The following is a 12,212-nucleotide window of genomic DNA, read 5'->3' as shown; positions in this document are numbered from 1 at the left end:
ACAAATAATCCTAGTAAAATATTAGCTACGAGCGATGTCCAAAGTCCACCGTAACTGTAGCCCTCGTGGATACCCAGTATGCCAGCACCGAGGCATGCTTTGATTAAGTGAGCCGTCGACTCTATTATACTGAAAACGGTAGAGCACAAATTAAAATAAAATATCACATTCGTTCTTTTAATTCCAATTCATATGCTTTATTTTACACACAATTTTTATCAACCATATTAATACTATAAGATGCTATATGGATTCAAAATTTGAATGTTTTTTCTAAATAATTGACAACTGAGAATCATTATCCAGGTAGACGTCCACTGCTAAACAAAGGCCTTCCCTACAGATTTCCAACAGGACTGAAAGTGGAAGTAGCCTGCATCTAGTGCAGGGGTGTCAAACTTGCGGCTGAACATTTTTGCGGTCTAGTTATTATGTCGGAAGCAAAATAATAATAAACAAAATGTAAATTAGAAACCAGCAAAATTTTATCCCATAGAAAAATTATTATAAATGGCAAGTATCAGGACGTAAACAATAATTAAACTTTCGAAGTACAGGTTAAAATAAAAATATGTGTTTCTATGAACATTTTTGTGATATTAAATATTAAAGTCTGCTCATGTTTAGGCATGCCTCATTATCTAAGCTACTCATTTATTTTAAGAAAATATACAGAAACAGAAATATATGAAAAAGAAAATATTAATTATACTACTATTTAAACGTTCTTACAGATAGAAAAGTTTGCTTTTAACTTTGTCACCCCTGACCAGATCGTTATTCAACGACCTTAACAATGTCGTCTGTCTGCAGTGTAGGCGGACGTTCTAAATTAGAATAGTTTGTATAAATTAATGCTTATTTTTATAACCTTCTTTACAATCTGTTTACCTAACAGCCAACATTACTACAGATAATAATGAAGAAATCGATATCTTTCAACAACAATTCGTAATCTGTCATGGTTTTTGATTAACCAGCTAAATATAAAAACAGTTACCGACCTACACTCTCCGCAATATTGTCATGTACCTTCATTTTGTCGCATAATATTTTAGTTTATATTCTTAAAAATAACCTTTAAAGGTATGATGTACAGGCTACTGTTACTACAAAAAACAGTTAAAAACACACAGTTAAAAAGTTATTGTGGTTATTCATATTAAAACAAATACTCCACTATGGGATATACATCCTGCGTTGGCCCCACTATCAGACAAATGTATAATAAGATATTTAAACAATTGCCTTCCAGCGATATCTTTCGCGGCTCTTATAAGTGTCTTTAGAAACCATCTTTGTAATTCACTGGATCGATAATAGATTTTTATTAGAGTATCTTTAAGCATATATATAGCCTTGAAGTAGATTGATTGCGCGCCAGAAGAAACTTTTTAAAATAAGAGTTTTTTTGGCGTTTAAATTAATGTGAAATTGGTGTGCAAAATCGTAAGCCAGATGTTTCTTCTTACGTATGTCATTTTCTTTTCATTTTTGCTTTTTGTTTTTTGAAAGATGTGGTCTTATATTTCTTTCTACAATGTTGTATACAGCAAAATTTCTAAAGTCATAACGCTTATAAAGAAACATATAATAGAAACATAATTTATACAACGACTTTTTATGTATATTTTAAATTATGTATACTACTTGTGGACCCACACGAATAATAATAAATTAATTAATGAGAGATCACTATGAAAAACTATATTTTTTTCTTTTGTACTGAGGCTGACCAACAACATTTGATTTAACGTCTCGTGATTTTTCAGGGCAGCTAGTTTAAAAACTTAAGTAAATTGAGTAATACTTATATATCATTGTACAAAATGCCATTTCAAAACAAATAAGATAATAAACACATGGTATTAGGTACACATGCTATTGTTTATTCTGGAAGTAAAATATTAAAACTAACAATTATTTACCAATTTATACTTCAATAAGTAATTTGGGTATTTGAAAATAAGGAGCCGCATGTGACAACTCCTATTCTATCCTATATATCTACTTGACGACAGCTTGGAAAGTTGTCTATAAGATTTTCTTAAGAATAGCAGGATGTCTACACCAATTTACTTTACACAAGGATGCTTAGGGAAAAATTACGCATCTTAATTATCTTTTTACATTTTAGAAAAATTGTCTCCATTGAATTTTAGATACCTGGCATAACAATTCAAACCTACAATATGGAACTGCGTAACTATTTGGATCGCTCGAATGATTTCGAATTGCACGAGATATATCCTGGTGTGGAGAGAAGTGATTATGATTATATAGCGGAACGTCAAAATCTCCATGGGACGACGTAAGCAAAAGTTTTTTGTAACCATTTAATCATCATGCATTGAGGATAAATAATAACTAATTTTTTATCGAGTGGTCATCATACATCGATAGAAAACTGAAAAAACAATCTTATATAATTAATTTTTATGCAGTACTTATACATGATTGCCACAGTTCAAGAATTTCCAGAGTATGGGCAGCAGCGTCTTCCGCATACCATAATACCACACTGCAATCGCCAACCTGCCTGCCTAGCGTGGCGATTATAGTATATTCCCCATATCTTTGATAAAGCCTATGCCTTGCAGTTGCAGTATCCAATTTCTAATTTTATCTTCACCAAAGTGGTTAATACTAGGTTTATGTAATTAACTAAATGTAAAAAGATTCAAATGTCATCCTTAATGTATTATAAACAACATAAATTGGCCTGTACATCATACCTTTAAAGGTTATTTTTAAGAATATAAACTAAAATATTATGCGACAAAATGAAGGTACATGACAATATTGCGGAGAGTGTAGGTCGGTAACTGTTTTTATATTTAGCTGGTTAATCAAAAACCATGACAGATTACGAATTGTTGTTGAAAGATATCGATTTCTTCATTATTATCTGTAGTAATGTTGGCTGTTAGGTAAACAGATTGTAAAGAAGGTTATAAAAATAAGCATTAATTTATACAAACTATTCTAATTTAGAACGTCCGCCTACACTGCAGACAGACGACATTGTTAAGGTCGTTGAATAACGATCTGGTCAGGGGTGACAAAGTTAAAAGCAAACTTTTCTATCTGTAAGAACGTTTAAATAGTAGTATAATTAATATTTTCTTTTTCATATATTTCTGTTTCTGTATATTTTCTTAAAATAAATGAGTAGCTTAGATAATGAGGCATGCCTAAACATGAGCAGACTTTAATATTTAATATCACAAAAATGTTCATAGAAACACATATTTTTATTTTAACCTGTACTTCGAAAGTTTAATTATTGTTTACGTCCTGATACTTGCCATTTATAATAATTTTTCTATGGGATAAAATTTTGCTGGTTTCTAATTTACATTTTGTTTATTATTATTTTGCTTCCGACATAATAACTAGACCGCAAAAATGTTCAGCCGCAAGTTTGACACCCCTGCACTAGATGCAGGCTACTTCCACTTTCAGTCCTGTTGGAAATCTGTAGGGAAGGCCTTTGTTTAGCAGTGGACGTCTACCTGGATAATGATTCTCAGTTGTCAATTATTTAGAAAAAACATTCAAATTTTGAATCCATATAGCATCTTATAGTATTAATATGGTTGATAAAAATTGTGTGTAAAATAAAGCATATGAATTGGAATTAAAAGAACGAATGTGATATTTTATTTTAATTTGTGCTCTACCGTTTTCAGTATAATAGAGTCGACGGCTCACTTAATCAAAGCATGCCTCGGTGCTGGCATACTGGGTATCCACGAGGGCTACAGTTACGGTGGACTTTGGACATCGCTCGTAGCTAATATTTTACTAGGATTATTTGTTCCCTATAACATGTTAGTAAGTATTTTTGAAAATTTATAATAAAGGCTTTTCCAGGTATAATGTGGTAAATGTGTGACTTACGGAATTGAAACTTAGAATGTATACAATATAGCTTAGCAGATGTGCGAGTTGAAGTGGGCAGTGGGCAAGCCATGTAATGCACAGAACAAATATCCGCCGGAGCCTAAAGGTTCTAGAGTACCACGGACCGACAAGCGGAGGATGTAATAGTACATACGAGTAAAGAGTAGTAGTACGTACACTTTCAGCTGTATTATTGGAATTCAATTAGACAAGCCTAAGTCTAGCATGGATGTCTTTTGGATGAATTGATGATGATACAAACATATTTATTATACTATCAAATATTTCTTATTATATAATCGAGATCCATTAAGACCAAAAATAAGTGTAAAGTATATAAATGACAAATATCACGTGTACGGTTTTGAAATACAAAATCCTATACAACAGTTTAGTCCATTAATAAAGTTAATTTCAATTGAAAAAAATTGTTGTAGCCGATTAATAATACATCAGTCTTCCCTGAACGGTCTTTTCTATAAGGTCATTCTCAGCACCAGTTTATAAATACATTAACCTACATATGCTTATATATTGAAATGTAATAATTAATAATCATTGACGAGATATACTAAACAATATAAGTTGTACACTTATTTAAACTTTCCGAGATCACTTACAAATTAAATTGACCCCTTACGACCAGACGTGAAAAACCAGTGATGCTCAACCTTTTTATCTGTCGCCACGTTTAACGAATTTTAAATAAAAGAAATTAAAATAAAAATGAAATATATTATAATAAAATTTGTTAGTCTAAAAGTGGTTTTTTCGCCTCTCGTTTATGTAGATACATAGAAAGTATATTAAAATAACATATTTGACAGAACGACAGCACTGTTATTATCTAAACACAAAATAAAACGCGTCTGGGCTCGTTAAAAACCCTTATAGCTTTGAAATGAACAGTATCACTATTGGAGAACTCAACAAGATTTTAATTAATCTTAAAACAGTAATATTAAGAAAAGAATAACAAACTCGTTTGTGGAAATTATCATCATCATCGGAAGGCTTATGTCTGGGGACAACTTAAAGAACAATGTGTTTGTTGAAATAATCCGTATTTGCAATTTTTAATTGTTACGTAAATGTATAAAAACATAAATAAATAATTATGCAATTTCAAAGTGTACGTTTTTTACTCTACGTTTCTAAAACCGATTCACGGTTGAGAACCACTGACCAAAGTCAATATTTTCAGTTGCTCATTGACTCGGCGCAGAGGATGTACATAAGGCTGAGAGTTCCGAGGCTCTCGTATCCTGATCTTGTTGAAGCAGTTATAGCGACGGGACCCTTGAAATGTTTCAGACGTTTTAGCAAAGCTTTCAGGTGAAAGAATCTTACCTATTACTATAATATATTACATATTTATATTTCAAAATTAGGAATTTAAACTTCTAATAAAAACAGTAATATATATCAAAACCTATGACGTGAAGGTATCATTTAGTAATTTTTTTTATTACTCATTATTAATTATATGCTTCATTTAATGCAACTTGAGTACATTTTATTACGATACTTTAAAGTTTTACAATATTTTTTGTACAACTTACTAAAATTTTATTACATTCTCTTAAGTATAACTAACATACGGCTAGCGCAGCGTAGGCGGAGGCTTTTAGATGGAAAGGTCAAGCAGGCCATATAGTGTGCAGAACTTATGACCGTTGATTCCTTAAGGTTTTAGAGTCGATGATTTCCACGGGTTTCTTACTTAGGACGGACAACTGCAAAATAACGTTTTAATCCGTTAGAAGTTTTAATAGCCTTTTGAAAATAGTTATTGCATTAGCACCAATAGCATTAGTATCGACCGAAACAAGAAACTCGTTCCACTAGTCTGCGGAAAAAATCAATGATTTGTCTAGTAAATTAGTTAAATATTGTGAGCACAAAGCTTACGAGTCCTTTTTTTAATTTTGTACTAACGCAGAAACGACGGAGAGTATTTAATTGTAAATAATATTACTCGGTATAAACTGTCCGTATAAGTTTGATTCTACAGAAGGTTTTATATTGCCGTATCACTTGCAAAATTTCATAATTATTTATCAAATATATAACATACATCTCACTAGCCTAATAATTAACTGAACATGATTCTGTTTTAAACGAAATATACACTGTTTGACGGCTGGTATAGGTAGAACAATACCTTCCTAGACTTGTTATAAAAGATTATTTTTTTATTACAGGTACAGCGTCGACTCGTTCCTTTTTCTCGGATTTTGTAGCACATGTTGTATATTCGAAATCATGATTGCTCAGACGTTAAAAGAGGTTCGAAAGTTTTTTAAATTTATTCTAGAAACAAACCATAATATAAACTTAAATATCATTTATGTACTACTCTTCTCAAGCGGACAATAACCTATAAGCTTAATTTAGTGCTGTAAACTACAAGATTCTGACTGTAGTCGTCTATCCGCCTTGAGGGTGGACGTCCTTTGTTGCGGTTGCCGCTCCGTTCGTTACACTCTACAACCTTAAGGCTCTTCACCGCTACCTTAGGCGCTCCAGCCTATCTATTACCACTTCTACTTACCAGTCCGCTGGGTTATTAATTACTGGGTTTAATGTATAATAATAATTAATATCTATATCATTTCAGGTCACAGAAACAGTTTCCAGTACATTAAACACCTTACGTTTCCCTATATCAATATATATTCTTATCGTATCCGTACCTCTGATCCTTATATGTATGATAAGAAGCCTGAAACACTTGGCACCTTATTCTATGGTAGCGGACGTGTTTTGCGGTACGAATCTTTAATATACAACAAATTCATTGCACAAAAATAAGCAATACTTCATCGACCATAAAATCCATTTCATAAAAATACAATTGTGTTAAATGTTATTTATTAAATAATTTAATCAAAGTTCATACTTCGTTTGCGCGATTTGTTGTGTCGCGGATATATCTCCACACACACCTAGTCGTCAGTTCAGTTCATGTCGGCTTGCATACCACACGACCCTCAGTCATGACCAGCAACTATGAAGATGAACTTCATTGGTTACCAAGTTTTCAAAGTTACAACTTCAAAGTTATCACCACTAACACACACACAACTCCCTCCTCCCATCGAAAAGTGATAAAGATCGCTTGACAACCCTTCACACATTCACTCAATGATATTCAGGAATGATTTCGTGCCATTATGACAATTTATTTATTTATCACAAAACTAAACGACTTTTAATATTTTCCGATTTTTGTCGTATTTATTACGATATCTTCTTATAATTAATTAAACAATAATAATTATATGGCAGGTGTTTGCGTTTTGTTCACGGTTTACTACAGTATTCTGCAAACAAAAGATGAGGAACGGCCGGCTTGGAAGAGCGTGCAGGGGCTCTTTCGTTTCTGCGGCGTTTGTATTTACAGTCTTGACGGTATTGGGGTGGCGTTACCTATCGAAAACTACATGGCCCAGCCGCAGTACTTCCACATCGTCGTCCAATGGGGTGAGCAAAATTTTCACTAATCTCTGACATTAAGTACGAGTATATTAATAATAAAAGGTAATGTCCTGTCAATATAATGGTTACATGATTATGTCCAGCTAAATCAAACTCTAGCCACTTCATGTATATAAAATAGGATTTTGTACATTAGGAACACGCTTTTTATTTAATAACAATCTCTTTTCTTTTTTTTTTCTATTAAATGCAAAGTAATTGATCATAGTTTCAACTTCATTTACTTTAGACTTTTTTATAATATTAATTTATTTAACAACTCATTTATTCAATCTTTTTGTTATCCACTTTGGATCATTAACTAATTTCTTAGAATCTAGAATCAAATTGAAAGTTAAAATCAAATTGAAGTCTTGAAGAAATGGATTCTCAAAGTTAACGTTACAAGGGTTCAAGCACTCCGATCTGAGAAGTGCTCACAATAAACAGAGATGAGTTTTTTTATTGTGATAATTTTCACAAATATTATAAATTCATAATATAAAGCAATTCGCTTGAGAGTGAATTTCCCGATATATTTTATCTTTTTTAATAATCATCCTAACATTTTGCAGAAGGGTATTAAAGTTAGAAAATTGCGCAGAAACTTTCGGTAAAAATAATGACAAATGAATCTTTATACATTTGATAGTTTGCTACGAAATATGCTACGAAAAATAGTATTTATTTATTTTACATACTATACAATAAATAGCGTTAATGAGTTACAATCCTTCGTTTCAACTGGTAAAGATATAATGTAAAGTTTTATTTTATTCTTTTATCTATTTATAGGAATGGCTATAGTGGTTTTAGCAGTGGCTTGTATTGGATTTTTCGGATATTGGGCGTGGGGCGATAATTGTCGAAGTCCTATAACTATACACATGCCTAAGAACACGTAAGTAAATTAATTTCTCTATAAAGCAGAACATACGTTCGTCCTTCACAGAGTTTATTGAATATCATTAATGATTGGTAAAAATTTAGTTTAGTAATTTAAAAAAAGCGTAGCCATATTAAGTGGGCACTGCCTGGAACAGCGTTTCCCAACCTTTTTAGTGACATACCCTACCTACGCCTTTCTAAAATTCTAGTCTGGATAGCAAAGATTTGTTCGAGCTTGTGAAAAGTTTCTTTAGCAAGAAGAGAAGTTAGTTAGGTAAGTTAAATCAGTCAGTAATTTATATATATTATTGAGATTCGACATAATTGTCCCGTTACTGTATTAACAGCTCCGGATAGGTTACCACGTATTTACAGCTTTCGCTCTTCGCTGCTTCATGGCCCAGAGCGTGGAAGGCGCTTTGTCTAAATCTCGTTTACTTAACTTAGCTCGAGGATTCCCTGGGGAACCACGGCGCAAGTTATTACCTTACAAGAATTAATTCAGAATTGGGAGTCCACCTAACTCTTGCATTGCTTAGGCGAGCGCTTCATAAAATGACCTAGCATAACGGCCTCGGCTTCGGCACTCTATAAGCATTTAGTATTTCGACTCAAGAACGTCCGAAAGGATTGAACCTGGTCTTGATCATTTTCTGTCTGGCTAACATTGCTGCCACTTCAGATAGCGTTAGGACTGGGATAAGTAAGGTTGGTCGGAGGTTGCCTCACCCTCATACGTTTATAACCATCCTGACCCGAGTGTACAACTTGAGATATATGTAACTGTCTTAACACTAGAAATAGATATCATAAAAAATCTATACGTTATATCAAACAGTGTCTTCACCTAAAATAGGGGGTACATATGCTATTTTGTAAAGTAGCAAAGAATGCAAATGTATATCATTCTTTTTTAGTATTCTATCGATCTTCTTTTACAAGTAAATTACAAATATGTGGGCACGAGTCTTTATCTAGATTTAAAAGTCTAAAATGTTCCTCTTCGTGGAGGAATACCGGATCGTAACGCTGGACTTTAACCGTCTAGAACCTCACGGTCTTTCAAAGCTTGTCGTTCTAACTACGGGAACGCTATCATACACAAGATTCTACGGCATTTGGCTTTTCCTTCTACAACTTAGGGTAGAGCTGGAGTCTTCCTCTTTTCTTAATAAAAATCGCGCTTAAATACTCTGGCGCCTCTTCGAGGCTTTGACTTGCGTGTGGAAGGTCACCATGAACCAATAAACTTATAAGTTTACCTATTAATATTTTTTTTCCTTTTTAATATACTGCCAGAATTATTTTGCATATAGTATTGTAATAGAAGAAATAAATTATAATAACACGTATTTCAGAACGAACAGAGCCACAAATTATTGGGGAAGTTATGAATAGAAAATTGCATGGTCATGCCATAATCTAGTTTTTTTTTCAAGTTATGGCGTGACCAAGGGACAAAGGAAGTAATAAATAACCATTTTAAAAATATTCTTTATTTAAAATTATCAACACGGATTTATATATATGTTATTATTGAAAAAAACTGACATAAATATATAATAAATAAGTTAATGGAATAAATAGATATAGATATATATAAATAAAGAGCGGAAATGTTACTAGTACCGGTGAATGGTATATTTGCACTCATGGAGTTTAATAAACACGCAGAAGAACTTGTTACCGGCGGCCGGAGGGAGAACATACGGCAGATGGAAATGCATATTCCTCGCCGAATTAATTCAACCGTACATGTTTGTAGTTTGCAATTTTCATTGAGCGCTAAATGCGCTTACGCGTCCACACTGAAAGCGTTTATCCGTTTTGTATAATCGTATTAGCCGACACACAGTTTCAATACAGATCTGTGTATTATATTAGCCATTATTTTGTTCTCAGCGTGTCTATAGCCATACAGTTCGTACTGGCCGCTACACTTGGTGTCACATTTTCCGTACATCTATGGGTGCCGTTCAAGACTATATGGTACTACATTGGTAGAAAACATCAACGGTTAGTGATTTAATCTTTTTTATCCTACATTTTCGCCGTTATTGCGACTTATATAATAGTGCGTTAGAATATATCGTCATCATTGATATCAATGCTACCATAGGACGTCCACTGCCTTAGGTATACTTGCGGTGTGATGAAGCGAAGTATCAGACGATCATTTTATTCATTTTCCACGGCCCACACCTCGTCGCGCTTACCTAAGGCGTACAGCTGTTTCGGTAGCACTATTGTATCAATGTTTTGAAAGTAAACGCATGCTGTAGGACGTCTAGGTGTAGTCTTTCTTCATAGACTTCCAAACAAAATGGTTTTCTTATGAATTTAATAAGGGAGTCTTTTCACCTAATTAGTGGATTTCTTGCGCTAAATTTGCTGTAATTTACACAACATGTGCCTATTAGCAACTTCAACGAGCCAATTTGTTGGGTATGTCGGTTGATTTGGTTAGACGGGATCTCTTCATTGCTGCTTCGATATCGTGGTGAAATGCCGAATATGTACTTAGTACACCTTCTTGACTACTACACAATATTCCAACAATATAATATATAGATAATTACAATTGTAGAGTGTAAATTAAAAATTGGATAATCTACCTCACTTTTGAGTAGATAGAGGTACAATTACAATAAACATACACACGCTCGGTTTCAAACAACACTTTTCCGTATGCACCGTCAGTTTATTTATTAATAGTTTTTTCAAACGTATGTATATTTTAATTAGAATCAAACAGTTTTGTAGGTTTAAAGGGAGGCTACATAATCTGGTTTGTAAAGTACCGATTAATATCACTATTACTATTATATTGATAGAAATTTGTACAACTAAATTTCTTTTGCGATGGATGGCTTACTGTATTTTGAATTGATCTTCTAAATATAAAATTTCTTTAGAGTCGCAATATTGTCATAAGATAATATATAATAATTTACCTTGACGGATAGAATCTGTCATGGGTTGTATTTTTTTATGTTTCAGACGAAGAGGACATTGGGAAAGACTTTACAGGGGAATATACGTGCTTGTCATCACCTGCATCTCTATTATCTTCTCTGATATGACAGAGTGGATGAGCTTTGTAATGTGTTTATTACTTTTTATTAATATTAGGTTTTTAATAATATTATAAACCATAATATATACTTAAATAGTTCAAGTATTACTAGCTACAAAAAAAATATTAATCTTTCTCGTTAGGGAAACGTTATTTAAAACTTTGACGATTCTGTGTTACTTATAACAATTTTTTAAGAAAAGAACTTATATTTTATTAGGAAATACTTTTGGCGTACTTTTAAAAAAACTTGCTTTTTGAGATAATGTTATCGATTCCAACGAATTTGAGCACCGATAAAGTTTTTTTTTTTAATTTGTAAGTGTTTAGTATCAGTACGAAAAAAAAAACTAAAGACATGATTTTAAATTAATTTAGGGATGATAACATAAGATATCTTCTGTTGATTTTGTAAATCGAATCCCTGATTTGAAAAAATTTTCATATTTTTCTATTTAAGGTTGGAAACTTCTTCCTTGGCACTGTGGTGTTTATATTTCCTGCATTTATTGACAGCTTAGTGATATGGAACGAAAATAATTTGCGTTACTTCAGGTAATAATTATTAATAATAGTTAATAATTTATACGAACAGATTAAAATAACATTGGATATTTCCTGCTGGATTTCAATAGAAAAAATATGATTGTGTACTTTTGCTATTACGTTTTTGTTGGGGCTTTTTATTTAAATTGGTATTATCCGGATTTGACTATAGTCTGTAGACGACATAACTTACTTATAGACTATTCTCTATCAGCTCTATTAAAACTAGTTCATAAATTTTTGCACACAGGTAGTAACATATAAGCATCACTAGATACTAATTTTATCACCTGTATACGCCCATTGCAAGACATAG

General features: G+C 32.6%; 1 protein-coding gene across 1 annotated transcript; it reads left to right on the top strand.

The window, feature by feature from the left end:
• Positions 1–2,192: 2,192 nt before the first annotated feature.
• LOC137924864 (proton-coupled amino acid transporter-like protein pathetic) lies at positions 2,193–11,909 on the top strand. The gene is made up of 10 exons (XM_068768245.1): positions 2,193–2,311; positions 3,693–3,837; positions 5,111–5,241; positions 6,111–6,203; positions 6,547–6,677; positions 7,198–7,392; positions 8,182–8,287; positions 10,177–10,290; positions 11,275–11,374; positions 11,811–11,909. Exons 1-10 carry the CDS (start codon positions 2,193–2,195, stop codon positions 11,907–11,909), a joined length of 1,233 nt encoding a protein of 410 aa, XP_068624346.1.
• Positions 11,910–12,212: the final 303 nt, after the last annotated feature.

The sequence above is a fragment of the Battus philenor genome, unplaced genomic scaffold (assembly GCF_028537555.1).
Source record: "Battus philenor isolate CCGP_79_NKW_IND1 unplaced genomic scaffold, ilBatPhil1.0.hap1 SCAF_25, whole genome shotgun sequence".
NCBI classification, from domain to species: Eukaryota; Metazoa; Arthropoda; class Insecta; order Lepidoptera; family Papilionidae; genus Battus; species Battus philenor.
This window is presented reverse-complemented; position numbering and strand designations above follow the sequence as displayed.